General features: G+C 41.3%; 1 protein-coding gene across 1 annotated transcript in view; it reads right to left on the bottom strand.

Annotated features, from left to right (window-relative positions):
* The window catches only part of LOC120551813 (neurobeachin-like), a 120,038-nt gene that overhangs the window by 35,440 nt on the left and 68,286 nt on the right, over positions 1–16,312 (bottom strand). Inside the window, exons 3-5 of the mRNA XM_039789413.1 lie at positions 3,837–4,068; positions 548–648; positions 194–289 (exon numbers count right to left, since the gene is read on the bottom strand). Of these exons, the coding sequence (XP_039645347.1) occupies positions 194–289; positions 548–648; positions 3,837–4,068 (429 nt within the window). The remainder of the gene's footprint in view (positions 1–193; positions 290–547; positions 649–3,836; positions 4,069–16,312) is intronic.

Here is a 16,312-nt window from a genome sequence, read left to right as displayed (position 1 = left end):
AGATTTTTGTTGTTTGTTCACGTATGTAATCTTTGGCATCCGTTATTGTACGGAGCAAGAGATTGTTTGTTCTGTTAATTTGTATGCATTCATTATCAATGGTTCTACGCTGATAAACTGCAGGGCTTCATAAAAGTACACAAGACATGCCATTTTAAAACTGATTGCAGAGTGGAAACGTGTGAAGGCTTACTGCTGCACTGCGACCAGGAAAGTTGAAGAAGGCATCTGGGCCGTGTCTCTGGGGCATCTGGTTCAGCACCGACAACATTTTGACTGCATGCTTCGGCTGCGCAGGTAGCAAAAAAAAAATAAATAAAAAAAAAGAGAGAGTAAAAACAAGACAGTCAAGGCTTTCTCTCTGAGTGTTTGGACTGCAGTCAATACACTGCCAATTACCTCGTTCACTCATTCTGCAGTTTGTCAATTACACAACAAGCCCTAAACAGATCAGTGTGACAGCTCTCTGGGGGCAACTCAAGTGACAGTGTCAAACCAACACACACTTCTGTCCAACTCCCTGCGTTCGATCCCTGTTATCACTTACCCAGAGGCCTCCTTCCCCTCGTAGCATGCTGAAGAGCAATTTCAGTTCCTTCACTGTGATGCTGTAGCTGGCCAGCACTCCCAACATGTCCACCAGCAAGTCTTTAAAGGCACGATAGCATGCATGCATCACCCCCACACACGCACACACGCACACGCACACACACACACACACACACACACACACACAAACAAGAGAAGAGAGAGACAATCATCAAACGCAGCTGCATTTTACAGACATTATCATTCATCCACACTGCACAGGAGGTCCTCACTGTATTCATATGCATCAGCTCCTGAGATAATAGAAACAGTTTCTCTGTAGTTTAGCTTCATTCTCAGTTCATTGTCTGTGAAATTCCATTACATTTATCACAGAAGCACTTCCACCACAATTATACACGGAAACTGACTTGCAAACCTGCAAGATGTCTGAATGGTAAATTGTTTAAAGTGATGGTTCGGAGTAATTCACCCTAGGGTCCTTTGCACCATGACCTCGAGCCAAACACCCCCCCAGAAGCTTTTTTCACCTGGGTCTAACATTGGGAGAGTTAGCGTAGAGTAGCATTATCAGCTGTATAGCTTAGCGCAGGGGCTAATGGATCCGAAGTGTCTCTTAACATTACCCCACTAATAACGCCCGAAATGATACCAAACGTCTACAAGTAGTACAAATAGGTTATGTACTCATAAAACGATGGATTGGAAAGTTTGTAAGTACACCAGAAGTTTATGTAAATAACACTTGCCTGCTGGCTTCTGCTCTCTGCTGTTGTTGTTGCTGCTGTAAGACGAGTGCTTAGGGCCGTCTACAAATTACAACACCGAAAAGAGATGCAACAAAAATATTTTTTAAAGTAAGTGCTGTAGAATAACTAGGAGGAGACAAGTTATAATTGAGGTAAGTTTGGAGACATTACCTTATTTAATCATTAAATTAATAAATATTTTTGTTGCATCTCTTTTCGGTGTTGTAATTTGTAGACGGCCCTAAGCACTCTTACTGCCCGGTAGTAACAGCAGCAGCAGCAGAGAGCAGAAGCCAGCAGGCAAGTGTTATTTACATACACTTCTGGTGTACTTACAAACTTTACAATCCATCGTTTTATGAGGGCATAACCTATTTGTACTACTGTAGACGTTTGGTATCATTTCGGGCATTATTAGTGGGGTAATGTTAAGAGACACTTCGGATCCATTAGCCCCTGCGCTAAGCTATACAGCTGATAACGCTACTCTACGCTAACTCTCCCAATGTTAGACCCAGGTGAAAAAAGCTTCTGGGGGGGTGTTTGGCTCGAGGTCATGGTGCAAAGGACCTTAGGGTGAAATTACTCCGAACCATCACTTTAACTTAGAGGCCCAGTGACGCCGCTGGGACAACACATTTATTATTTCATTTCATCAGCTGAAACATCATTTATAAGTTGCACGAGGTATGGGTGCAGTTTGCACAGTGTAAAAATATCAAAGGGACAATGGCTTCCACAGACAATCCCACAGTGACCCGATTACAGATTTATAGGGGCTTATTCCAGGAGGTAAAACTGAAAAATAGTAGTCCCTACAGACTGCAATGTGTTCATAGACAAAAGTTCAGGATGTAGGCCTAACTACACAGTGGCCGCTAAACGGCAATTAACGTCTAGATAATTCCTAATCCCTAAATAAATAGTCATAACTAAATTTCATGGCAATGTGTCTAACATTTGTCAACAGAACATCATGAAGGTTTAGTATATCTACAGTAAAATATTCTGGATCCAATATGTAAAACTGTAACATTTCTGTAAAACCTTAAAGTTACCTACTATGAATCATGAAGTAAAGTACAACTGTTGTAAATTCAATTATAATCAAAATTTACTCTGATTTGTCATTGGGACTTTTTTGCATGAATTGGCGTCTTAAAGAATCATTTAAATTGATTCAATTATGACAATGATTAAATAGTTTGACAATAAACCAAATTAAAAAAGCATGCTCCAAAGACTCCACACTTCATTAGTTCCATATTTTCAATATGTCGAAAACAAGTATTACATTTCACTGCTGCCTTCGTTCGCTGTTTTTGCTTTTGCATGCATCGAGACAACACAGACAATACTAGGAGGAAAATTAAACAGTTCTGAAAGTTTAAAGTTTCAAAAGTATGTTTTCTTTAATCATGTTATAGTAGACCTTTGGTGCGTGGCTGTCCTAAGGTCCTGAAGAGCGAGGCTTGCAGATTGAATATGGACTTTTTTCATCCAAATTCTATATAACAACTTTGCCAGACTATTGTAACTCAAAATGCAGATCCATTAAAATGCTCATATTCTGCTCATTTTCAGGTTCATCATTGTATTTAGAGGTTATATCAGAATAGGTTTACATGGTTATACATTTTCAGAAAACACAATTTTTTGTTGTACTGCACATAGCTGCAGCTCCTCTTTTCACCCTGTGTTCAGGTCTCTGTTTTAGCTACAGTATGAGGGTGTGCCCTGACAGTAGCTAGGTAAGGACTACTAGCCAGTCAGAAGCAGAGTATGAGGGCGTGCCCTGACAGTACCTAGGTAAGGACTACTAGCCAGTCAGAAGCAGAGTATGAAGGCGTGCCCTGACAGTACCTAGGTAAGGACTACTAGCCAGCCAGAAGGAGAGTATGAGGGCGTGCCCTGACAGTACCTAGGTAAGGACTACTAGCCAGTCAGAAGCAGAGTATGAGGGCGTGCCCTGACAGTACCTAGGTATGGACTACTAGCCAGCCAGAAGCAGAGTATGAGGGCGTGTCCTGACAGTACCTAGGTAAGGACTACTAGCCAGTCAGAAGCAGAGTATGAGGGCGTGCCCTGACTGTAGCTAGGTAAGGACTACTAGCCAGTCAGAAGCAGAGTATGAGGGCGTGCCACGCTAGCAGCTAGGCGAGCATTATAACGTGTGTTCCAAAGTGACCACATTTGTCTCTGAAGTAAAGGCTGGACTACAATAGAGCTGTTTGGAGCAGTTTGTGAACAGTGTTTTCTGTTGGAGATGGTAAGTCCCTTTAGGGTAGACTTTGGGCGTTTTCACTTTGTTAACCTATTACGTGCACAAAAAATATATATAACACAATTAAAGAAAGGGCAAAAAGCCAAAAAGCATAATATGAGCACTTTAAAAGATACAGACAGATGGTTTGTATCCTGACTGAAAGCTAAAAAGGCATAACCCATGTATACAGTACTTGCTGGACATTAACATGAAAACATAAATCTAAAAATGAACATACATGTACTGCTACTGCTGCTGAGCAATTCTCATACCTGCAATCATGTCGTCCACCGAGCTCATTTTGAGCAGCACCTGCTGGATGAGGCCCACCTCAGTGCTCGTTTGCAGGTTTCGAACACTCTTCCGAAGGATGGCGGTGAACATGCTCCAGATTTCGGCCTGGCAGGTGACGTCACAGTGCCCCAACAGCTCCACCATGCAGCCGATGCTTTCTGCATCCTGGATGATGAAGTTTGTCTCCAGATCAAACTCACCACCCACCAACTGCAGAACAAGATGGGACAGATAGATTGGATTTCTATGCCTTTCACGTGCTGTTTAAATCATATTCTGTTGATGTAATGCTCCTGCATGGAGCCACATTTAGATTAAACTAAACGTTCACACTGAGCACTGCTTTCAACCCTGTACTTCATCAGGTTTTTTCTTTGAGGGGAAATTAGCCAAGAGGACCCTGTCACATATTTTCCGGGTCACTACTCTGATGTTAAAGGGCTGGCCAGGACTGGAAGACAGTGGAGATCTCCGGTCTTCTAAAAGGTTTTGACGAGTAATTTAAACACCCATGAAAATAAAACAGCCGGGCATTCAATTAAAAGAGGAGGGGAAGTCCCTATAGCTCTGCTGCCCCATTTTGAGTAGCAAACGATAATCACTATTAAGAAAACAGCAATCGATAATGCAGTTTTTCAAGTTCAACAACCATGAAATTAGCCCTCTAAAGAAGTGCATGGTATATACGGAGAGCACTGACAACAACTTGCTGGTGGGCATCAAAGCAAGCAGGTGGAAAATGGGTCTAGATACCGACTGCACATTACTGTGATTGACAGGTAATGGCCAAGTGAAATCAAAAGCAGCCTAAAGTAGAGGAAAGAGACTACTGTAGTCCATGGAGGCTTCGAGCCTAACTTCAATCATCCTCAGATCTTGGGGCAATTACATTGCAATGATGTGTGTCACTGGACGGCCTGGATTTAAAGATTGGAGAGACAGTCTTTCCTCAGAGTGCAGTTGTTGTGCAGATAAAAACAAAGTACAGTACATACAGTAAGCTAGGTTTTATGCTCTCTCAGGTATAACGTGCAGGTGAAAACTTAGAGAAAGTTTTATGGGATATTATGAACTTAAAACTAATTTATAGAATTAAATCTTGTCCAGCACAATTGTGCTACATTTATTTTAGCCTCTACCTTCAACTGTTGTTGCAGCTGTGTAGATCCTAGCAGTAAGTGATAGATTTCAGGGACTTACAGTGGCAGTTTATTCTGGAAAAATGACAAAGCAATTGCCTACATATTTTTAGAACCATCTCCAAAGCTGGCATTCAGACATCTTCATCAATAAGCACAGAGATCAGTGAGGCACTGACAATAACTGGAATTTCACAGCTTGAAAACTCATGGGCTGGGTGTATGCAGTCTGAGTCAGCTCACTGGCCAAAATCTGCAGACAGCTTCTATAAAGCAGAGCAAGCTGCACAACGTCTGTCATCTAAATATAGTCGCTAATAGTTATGGCAAACTAACAGACTGGTGGAAAGTTTCTTATCAGTATGCAGACAACTCCTCCGGCCACCTGCCTAATGCCACCATGCATGTCCTGCTGCAGAAAGCCAAACACAATAAAGCAACATTCTGTTGCTTCATCCTTCTGTCGGGTAAAACATGTTGCATCTGGTGGCCAAGTCTAATTGGGCAACGAATATTACATTTAGCAGTTTGGCACTAGAACTCTGATAATGCCCAAACGATCTGTTCTGTTATATAAAGGAATATCTACACACACAAATCGGACATTATAGCACATTTAGCTACAACTGCTGAAGTGAATGTGGGGCACAAAACATACTGTCAAATAATGTGTGTGGTGTGGCTGTACCTGGGGATACTCCTATAAGACAAACCAGATTCACAAGCAGCTAAATCAAACATAATTGGTATTATACTAACCATATGAAAAACCTAATAACAGAGTCTATACAGCATTTGTCAAGCACCCTTCTGCTTTATGATCCTTTATGAATTTCAGTCAAGGTGCAAATGCCTCGCTTTTAAAGATGAATAAGTTCAACTCCCTTAAGTACAGCACTGAAGTGAAGAGAAAAAGTCAGGACAAAGACATCCAGATCTGAGAAAATGGTGGTGCTTTATTTTTTTTTTAAGAAGAGACTTTTTATAGATCCAGAGGCTGTCAAAGGTTGTCCGTTTATTATTGTCAGACAAAAGGCTCTTCTGTTGCAGCCATCATGACGCGTATCACCCATCGTTGCACGCAACGGGGGAAAAGAGCCACGAGGTCTAGACTAAACCTTATCATTCTTCAATGCTATTGCAATAATCACACTATTCACAGGCCCGCCACAATCCTGAGAAGTGGTGTAATTGCAGATTCAGATTTGCAGAATCATTTTCACCCATTATGCTACAAGAGGTAAATAGAGACATGAAATCACTGATTACGCACTTCATATGTGGAGAGCAGAGCTTCTCTGAGACATAGGAAAATTAAATCATTTCAGAGTTTGAATAGTTCAGTGATGTAAACCCCATAATTAATGTTGAGAAGTAAATGACCTAATTCTTTGTACAGGGGCAAACTGTTGCAGTCTGTTTGCATATTACAACAGTGAAAACAGAGTTGCTAAAAGTCATTATGCTCCACCAACACATCCCAATACCGGTTCAATTCATTCTGCTCATATAGCTGCTTCAGTGGTTGCATTATGGCTCTGACACACCAACCTGACGGCCGACCTTCGGCAGAAAAGCCAGTCGGACTGACTGCCTCTGGTATGTTCTGCCCATGTGCAAAACGTAATACATCTCCATAACAGCAGGCGGCGCTAATCTGTATTGTCGCCCAAAAGATTTAAAGCGGCAGCTGATTGGACGAACGCGTCACGGGGGTCTGGCTTCTCCCGGATGTTACAACCGGGTATAATGGCGGCTCGTTCGGAATACGATCTCATATTTTACAAAGATAATTCACCGAAATTTGTTTCTGAAAACATTTTAAGAGAGAAATAGGCCGTGAAGCTGCTGAATCTGTCTTCATTTCAGATCGACAAAGGTCAGTTTAAAAGATTTCCGTCAGATTTTGAGAGGCGTTAGTCAGGCTTATCCTGCTCGTCATTTCCGGGTTAGCGCTCCACCAATCAGATTGGCCTTTGAGTCCGACTGCCCGCCTTGCGATTCAACATGTCAAATCGGCCCAAATGAAGGCCGCCGGCTCCTTGGACTGCCGATGGCACGGAACACACGGAACAGACTCGAGTCGCTGATCTCGCCAGACTGTCCGGCGGCCGATAATCGGGTTGGTGTGTCAGCACCTTTGCACACTTGCGAAAACAACGCGTTTTAAAAAAAATATTTGGGGGGTTTGTGGTGGCGAGTGAGTGGTTATGACACAAACCACATATACTGGGGACATCTGTGCATGTCATACCGCTCTCTCTCTGCCTCATTTCCTGTCTGTGATTCTACTGTCTTTTTAATAAAAGCGCAAATACACCTGTCTATGTAAGTCCCCACAGTTGACAGACTGACAAAACTAAAACTATAACAGATCCAAGGAACAGTCAACAGAATTGATGGCACTAATCTGGGGATTGGGGAAGGATATAAAAAAATACTCTGGATTGACAAGGACTGTTTGTTGGAGCTTCATTTGGAGCAAATGGCCACTCTAACTAAGCTTCAGAGTTCCTCTGCAGAGATGGAGAACCTGTCAGAAAGACAACAATCTCTGTAACACTCCATTAATTAGGCCTTCTTGGTAGAATAGCTAGAGAGATTCCACTCCTAAATTAACCCTCACAGTAGGCTGGCATCGTCCACGATGCCACACGGCACCTCCGATTAATATTTAGATAACTTTATGAAAGTTTTATCGATCTTCTTACCCTTTTTCCAGCGAAAAGCTAACGAGCTAGGCATCACGGGGGTATCTTTCTTGTCTTCGTAGCCTTTACAGAAGGTTTTCTATCCAGCCTGGAACTCTTTTCGGAGTTGTTCAGCAATACATCCAAATGCTTACATCCAAGATTTATCCACCCAATGTCCATAATTTATCTCGTTTTCAGTAATTTTTTCTGCTAGGTCTGTGCTCCGTCTAGTATAAATCTCCCATGATGCTTTGCAAGACAGTGTTTACGTTGTCAACCAATGGGAAGGCTGGTCCGTCACACAAAGAATATAGAGAGTGGAAAAGATGGATCACTCCAGGCTGTTCCGAGCGAGAACAAAGAGTAAAGTGAAAAGGAGAGATAATTCCGGTCTATTTCAGGGAAGAATGGCGTCACTGTTTAGGTATTTGGGATACTTTTGGGCCTTTTTTGAAGAAATGTAAATAGTTTGTCATTTATATGAGTTATAACGTTCATTATGTTTATTTTTACACTGGATGACTCCAAATATATAAGAGAACTGTTTTAGACAACACAAATGCTTGTGTAGCATTGCTGTGTGGTGTGATATCAATAAATATGACATTATTATTTTGATTATTGGCAAAAGCGTCTGGACTTTTTTTGAAAAAATGTATATATTTTGTCAACTTTATAAGTTATAATGTTTATTTCTTCACAGTTTGACACCCAAGACATATGGGAACTGATTTAGACAGGAGATTGGCTTAGCTTTTATTGTTCTGTGTGTGATATCAATAAATATCTGTGAGATTAATTTTCCGTTTTATTTATTTATTTGTTTTTAAGGTCATACAACCTTTTTTTTTTTACATTCAATTGACCTCACTACAGCACAAATATGCTAACAGCCCAGTTTTTCCTGAAAAAAATGATGTACATTGATTGACTGTGGACAACAGGGTTGATGTTTTACAAGCTTTTTTAGAAAATAAAACCAGACGGAAAAGTAATTGTAAAAATGGCCTTAGGTTCCTGAGGTTTTAAAGGCCTATGGCAGCCAGCCTGGAGTTTACTAAATGGCCGTAAACCAGACAGCACAGGAAAAAATGATTCTGCTGTCTGGTGAGAAAGAAATGGAACGTTGGACTGAACGTCACGTAGCAAAACAAGTGGCAGCAAACAGCTACTGTACGGCTCATCACCTGGCTAATAGTGTCCCAACGAAGAAGATGATGATGGTTGCAGCATAACCAGTAGAACTAAAGAGAACCTAAACAAAGCTAAAAGCACGGAGGTCTTTTAAATAAAAACCTACAGATGACCTCAGAATGTGGTGAGGATTCACCTTTCAGCACACAGCAACGGCAATGCTGCAGGAACCGGCTGAGGTCTGGAGTAAAGCTTAGATCGGCCCAAAAAAAATCAAGCCCGACCCTACCCGAGCCCGTGCACGCTGTGTCCGAGCCCGGCCCCGCCCGACACATTAACTGTAATTATGAGACCGAGCCTGATTTAAACCTGACGTTCTCAACTACAATTCTGAGTTGTTTGAACTACAGAAATCTGTTTAGAATTATCTTAATGAATAATGCAACAAGGACGAAGCATGTAAACTGCGCGGTTTGTTTATTCAGAATGGAATGGATCGCAAATGGATCCAAATGAAGAAACGTAAAAAATAAATAAATAAAAAAAACCTCTACCATAGCTCCCTCAGTTGAATAGTGTGGGTAAGAGATCAAGGCAGCAACATAATCAAAGCCCTGGAACAACATTAGGAGACTTTCTTGTCTCGATCACCTAATTAATACTGTACTGACCATATCTGCTGCTGAAGGACTCGGGAGATATCTCTGGCCTGGTTGCGCAATTATCGAAGACAGTGCTACAGATGGGGAAGACACGATTTAGCGCAGTTTACCTCACACTTAAGTCAGTGCTCAGGGCTCCAGCCTAACTTTTTTTATTTAGGTGCACCAGCACAAAATTTAGCCATTAATGCCACAATTTCAAGGTCACCTTTTTATCACACTCCATATACATTCATATATATATTATGTCAATTATTTTAAACAAGAATAAGGAGTTGGTATATATTTTTTTTTTTTTGAAGCACAATTATACTGTACTCAAAGTCTTATAGTGGGTCCCCCCTTGCTGTCAAATGCCCCTCAGATGGCCAACACCTGTAATTTGGCCTTCTTCCCCTTTGGCCTTGGCTAAACCAGCTTGCCACACTCACTAGCATCAAAATCCTCCAAGCTGGGACTCTCCACACTGATTCTTATCAGATCTTCCACTAGTCCAGGACTAAAAATCATATCAATGTATTTTTCAGCTGAATGGCGATACACAATATATCTCTCTCTATCTCTAATTTATATTTTTTACAAAGTAGGCTAAATGTTCAGTTTTAAGTCAAAGCCACTTTTCACAAGCTCTTTTATTAAAACAGATGTGATTAAAATAAAATGCAAAGACAGGGTTTCCTTCCCAATTTGAAAATATACAGCTGCAACACATGTAAATTATCTTAAATAAATAGCCTGGGATATATTTAAAAATATATATATCATATATAATATATCTCTGAGAAAGCTCCTTCACTTGTTTTCAATAACAGACCCGGATAGCCCAGTAGCTCATATAGGGAGAGAGGGGGAGTACGATGGACTGAAGCGTACTCACAGAGTGACGGCTGACTCATTATGAATGGGTCCAGCACGGGTCGAATGCGGGTCAGCGGCGTTACACACGTCTTGTGTAGGCTATGAAATGTCTGTATCGTCACTGCGCTGCATTTTTATGAACTATGATAATGTGGCCATGGGTCACATCTCTCGCCCAGGTACAGCAGGCTCCGTCTTACACGCTATTACTCAACGAACTGAAGTTACCCTAGTTCCATTTAATAACTTCTAATGTGTTTTTCGCCGTGGCGGCCGCAATAACGGAGAGTTAGCAGCGGAAACACTGGTACCAATACAGGTTTCCCTCTCATACTTAACAATATACAGCTGTGTTAATAACCATTAAAACTGTAGACAAATGTCAGCAGTTTGGACCGGTGGCGCTGTGTCTCTCCATGTTGCAGGGAAGCCGTGTGTGAGTGAATGGGGGCTGCTCCGAGGAGAGATCCAAACACAGGCACGGCTTTCCAGAAGGAATGGGTCATGTAACGCAACATTAAACCATATCCATATAAACGGCATCGCTTCGTTCGTGGAGAGGCAGCGGATGCGAGGACGTTAGGTGCACCGGTGCGACCTAGGAAAAATCTTAGTCGCACCCTTACAAATTTTGGTCGCATTTGCGACCAAATTGCTCGCACTCTAGAGCCCTGGTGCAGGACATGTAGCCCACCCAGAGCTACGGGAGAAGCTGGAGAGGCATAGCTGTCTCCCCACCAAATTTGGCTAATAAACTACTGATTAAAAAAAAATGCTTGATCAAGGGCCCGGCCCGGCACAGACCGAGGATAGCAGCGGAAATATATCGGCAAATTCGGGCTCGGGCAGAGAATCTAAACTCTAGTCTGGAGGTGAAACTGCCTAAAAATGAGTGGACACCTGAATACTGCCGTTCCTCTGACTGTACCCATCCAATCTGAGAAAAGGTGCCCTGCTTGCTTAAAGCATAGAGGACTTGAAGATATGATGGCTGCAAATTGCACCCAAAGTCCTTTAATAGAGTTTGAATGACTAGGTGAATTTACTGAATTTGCAACCCTTTTAAACATGTTAGTACTTAGTAACTTAAGTGTAGAACACAAAATCAAAAAATGTGTCTGCAACAACATTCTATGTATTTGAAATTTCCCGAGGAGCTTCTTAACCAAACAATGCTTAATGCAATTAAAAGGTGTTACGCTTTACATTATACGAGTGCCTGATGAATACCATGGAGAAGCAGTCGCTGCTAAATTCTCATGTTAAAAAGGTAACAATGGAAGCAACGGGAGGGACAGATAAAACATGCAGGGTGAATTTTCATTTCTCCAAAACTCTACGGTCAGAATTAAATGTTCAATTTTCTTTCAGACTCCCTGCTGGCTCTCCAGAACTTATCTAAAATACTTGAACAGCAGGAAACACTGGCAGTGAGAGAAAGGGGCTGTACACTCATTTATTTTGCCGCTATCTCTGACTTCTACGCCTGATGGTTTCCGATGATAGAACACTGCTAGCCTTGGTCTGTTTACCAAAGTTAAATCCAACTGCAGTTCAGTGTTCTGGTGAGACTGAGCTCCTTTGCTAAATCCTTTCTCACTCTGACTCACAGACGATAGCCCTATCAGTAATCTGCACAATAAAGCAGAAGTGGCTTTGGGAAAGACACAAGGGTCATAAATTCAGATGCAAATGAGTCAGAAGAACATTCAAAGAAACAAGCAATATCACAACATAACACATTTACATCTGGTCAACTGTATTGATTTATCCTGTAAAGTGTTGCTAATTATTATTTTACTGCCTGTGTTGAAATATAAGTATGAATTCCAATGGGAATTGAATATATGACTTAATTAAAGGCCTAAACTATTATCAAAATAAGGAAAAAAAAACTTTTTTAGGCATTTGAAAACCACAGATTACCCACAAGTCAAGACTGAGAACAAGGTCATACATATCAGACTGTCGTTGGACATTTACATTTTGGAAAACTAAAAACTGCAACTAAAGCCTACTAACTAAAATGGCATCATATGAATCAGTTTTTATATGATATCCCACAGAATTCTTAATATACAGTATATCATAAGTGTGGGGGGGGGAAATCGATACAGCATAGCATCACAATATTTTCCGTGGCAATACTGTATCGATACGCGAATGCCAAATATTGATCATTTATTAAATAAGTTGCACATGAGAATACATTTTTTTGGAACTAGAATAATAAAATCAATTGCTTTTAAAATTATTTTTTTTTTGGTTAAAACATATGTTGACAAAGTCTTCCTTTGGGGACATAATTTGAAGTTGAAAAAAGGTAATAAATTACTATATATATATATATTGCAGAATATTGCAATATTTTTAAAATCGTAATATCATTATATGGTGAATTAAGCATCTGGTGATTCCCAGCTCTAATATTACAGGCCTTTTCTGTGGTCACTGTGTTGCCATAAATCTGTCATACGATCTGTGTTGTGCCTCTGTTGTTCACAGTTGCAATCGGACCCGATGATTTCAAACTTGATGAATGAGTAAATAATGAAGTTTTTCAGTTCTTTTCCCAAATAAATGTTGTTGCTTTTGAAAAACTTTCATTACATGAAGCTAAATGGCCACCGTCTACAAGTATTTTCTTCCTGCATAGGAGAACTGTTAATTGATGCAGTGATAGTGACACCCTCAGAGTTCATTCATCCATATGGGACCTACTGTGGGTGTTAAGTGTGTATTTTCTTTGTATGTAGCAAGGAGCTCAGCATATGGGATGTCATAGCCAACTAATCATCCCACGTACAGCATGCTCTTTTCTGCGTCTGTCTCTCACTAAAGGCTGGAAATTTAAAAAAGATGGGCTGACTGAAGTCTTTCAGGTGCTACAAGGTCTGGGTTGCAGTCCTAGTAAAAGACAACCTGTCACTCAGCATGTCAAGTGTCAGCTTAAGTATTTATCTTTGCACAAATCTTCCGACATGTCTTTGAATGCACCATAATTTAACATCAAAGAGGTGGGAAAGTTCTATATAGTGTGAATGCACTGAATTGCACTTAACTGCACTGAATTGCACTTAACTGCACTGAATTGCGCGCACGCACGCACGCGCACACACGCACACACACACACACACACACACACACACACACACACACACACACACGTCCAGAAAATCTTAGCCATGTGGAGGCACAGTGTAATGGAGGGAAGCAAATTAAGCAGCCAACAATCCATGCTGTATGATGCAAATACCCATGTGCCGGTTCAAATCAGATGGAGGTAAAGCCAACCCATTTCTCTGTTCCCATGAGAGGGAAGGAGGGAACCTGCCTCTCACAGCTATGTCTAATCATATAATTTCAATTAGGAATATCTGCTCCGGATTATTAAGACGCTCAGAAGCTTGGTGGCACTCCAGGTCGAGGATTTGCAAACCAGAGAGGAAGGTTATAGAAACAAAACAAAGCGCTTTTCTAGTCTCAACGACTACTCAAAGTGTTTTTACATATTACAGGCACCATTCACCATTCACCATTCATACACATCATACACCATGGCCGAGGCAGCTGTACAAGGAGCTACCTGATCATCAGATATGGCCAGGGATAGAACCACTGACCTTCCGATTGGTTGACGACAGCTCTACCACCTGAGCCACAGCTGCCCAACAACACTACAATGTAAGGCATGAGAGTGATACCACTTCAATTAGGCTCTAGCTGGTATCTATGCAGCTCAAGCTGGCAGACCTGTCAGGGCGGTAATGCGAGTAGTGAGTGACAGCTGCCTCCCTTCACTGTAATAGCACAGGGACTTAGAGAGGAGGACTTACCATTCAGAAACCAGAGGGGAAATTAGATTAGCCACAATGCCTTTCAGTCGCCTTATAGTCACCCTGTCACATTGGCCTGAGGTTCACTCAACTCAGGGCTCTAATTTAAAGGTGTCCTGCTTTCTTGGGGATGGAAAAGAAATGATCAGGGACAATCCAAAATACTTTTTGGGACAATTATTGGACGGAAGGTAGCCTAAAAGACTAGACTAGGTTAAAACCTAGTATAGGGCTTGACCGTGTAAGGTCAACATGCCTTATTGTGGCCAAGTTGTAGTCAGTGGAGGCTAGGGCTGGGCGATAAAACGATAACGATAGGTCTCGCGATAGACACATAATCAATATCAATAGAAAATGCGGTCGATAAAACGTTCGATAACTTGTTTTTCTTCATCAGAAGAAACCAAGAAACCAGAGGTTGTGAAGCAAGTTTGGTTGCATGAACAAAGGCACTCACTCTCTGGTAACCTAGCAACTTAGGGAGTGACACTCTAGCAGCCAATCATGTAACAGTATCAAGTTTGGTTGCGCCACATCGCTGTCTCGTGTTCTTCAATAACAGAACCGGCGGCGTGGAGTGATAAGTGGAAAGTGAATGCTGCAGCGAGCGAGGACATTTTTGATAAAACAGGAAAAGTCAGTATGGCAGTTTTTGGGGATTTTATAAGTCTGACCGTAGACAGACCAATGTCGTCAGACCGTCGTCCCCACCAACACTGGTAATACCACAAACTTGTTTTACCACCTTAGCCGCTCTCACACTTTGGAGCACAGCCGTATTCGCCAGCAACGTCCAACAACATCTGCAGCTGTTACACCGCACAAGCAGCAGAGCACCACTTAGAGGTACTCTGCATCAGCGCCTTACTAAACGCTACAAAGAAATAACGGAGGCAGACATGCTGAGCGCTGTCCAGAAGCCAGGGCACCAACCAAGCGCTAAACCTGCAGAAAATAGTTCTTTTCAGGTTTCAGGTTTCTTATATTTAACACTTTGCACTATTTTATTACACTTTATTAAGCATTTCTTACTTATTCTTTAATTTTGCACCTTAACGTTAAGAGATAATTGTTAAGTGTTCATTGTGATTTAAGACCTATGTTTACATTTTAATTATTTGAGTGTTTTCCATGGTTGTGTTGACATTTCTGCTTTTATAACTGAGGGGATTATAATCAGAGGAAGGTTAAGTTTAAAATAAAAATGTTTAAATTTAATATATTTTTCTACTGGTCCTTATTTTAAATAGGTCATAAAAAATATCAATAATTATCGATATCGACCGATATGAAACACTTATATCGTGATACAGTTTTCAGCCATATTGCCCAGCCCTAGTGGAGGCTATAACTTGAATTCCCGGCTATGAAATATTTAACTCAAGTGGTCCCAGCATTTGTTTGTTGTCTACTGAAGAAGCATATCATATGACATGGTGTAGCCATTTTTGAGACATTTATTTATTTATTTTTGTGTGTGTGTGTGTGTGTGTGTACTATTATTGTTTCCTTTTTTTATTATTAAATAATTGCTTTAAAAAAAAGAATAAACTCAGAACAGGATTAGAATTTATTTATATTTTAATATAACTAAATGTTCATCTGCATGTAGTCTGCCCATGCTGCTAAGACTGTGCATTAAAACGGTGGCGGTGGTGGCGAAACAACCACCGCATATTAAAGAAGACAATCAGCTGATTGATCGGCACTAGTGGAGTGCCGCACCGCTTCATTTTGATAGAGCAACGGCCAATGGGGAAACCCAAACACTAATGACATCACGCTCACTCCCACCAATGGTGTAACTTCATCATTTAGCGACTCAGTGAAAACCTTTGCATTTTTTTAGGGTTGTTCCTCGCCCTGCCTGTTCAGCCCTAACCATAACTCTGTGTGTATGACGGCCGATTTAACTTGCCAGTCAATCAATATAGCGGCACGTCCAGCAGAGAGCCACAGACTTAGCAGAAATTAAACTTAAAGATTATTTTTTGGGGCATTTTAGGCCTTTATTTCCTCTGGACAGCTGAAGACATGAAACGGGAGAGAGAGGGGGAATGACATGCAGCAAAGAGCCACAGGTTGGAATCGAACCCGTGGCCGCTGAGTCTATATATGTGCGCCCGCTCTAC

This window comes from Perca fluviatilis, chromosome 2, assembly GCF_010015445.1.
Source record: "Perca fluviatilis chromosome 2, GENO_Pfluv_1.0, whole genome shotgun sequence".
NCBI classification, from domain to species: Eukaryota; Metazoa; Chordata; class Actinopteri; order Perciformes; family Percidae; genus Perca; species Perca fluviatilis.
This window is presented reverse-complemented; position numbering and strand designations above follow the sequence as displayed.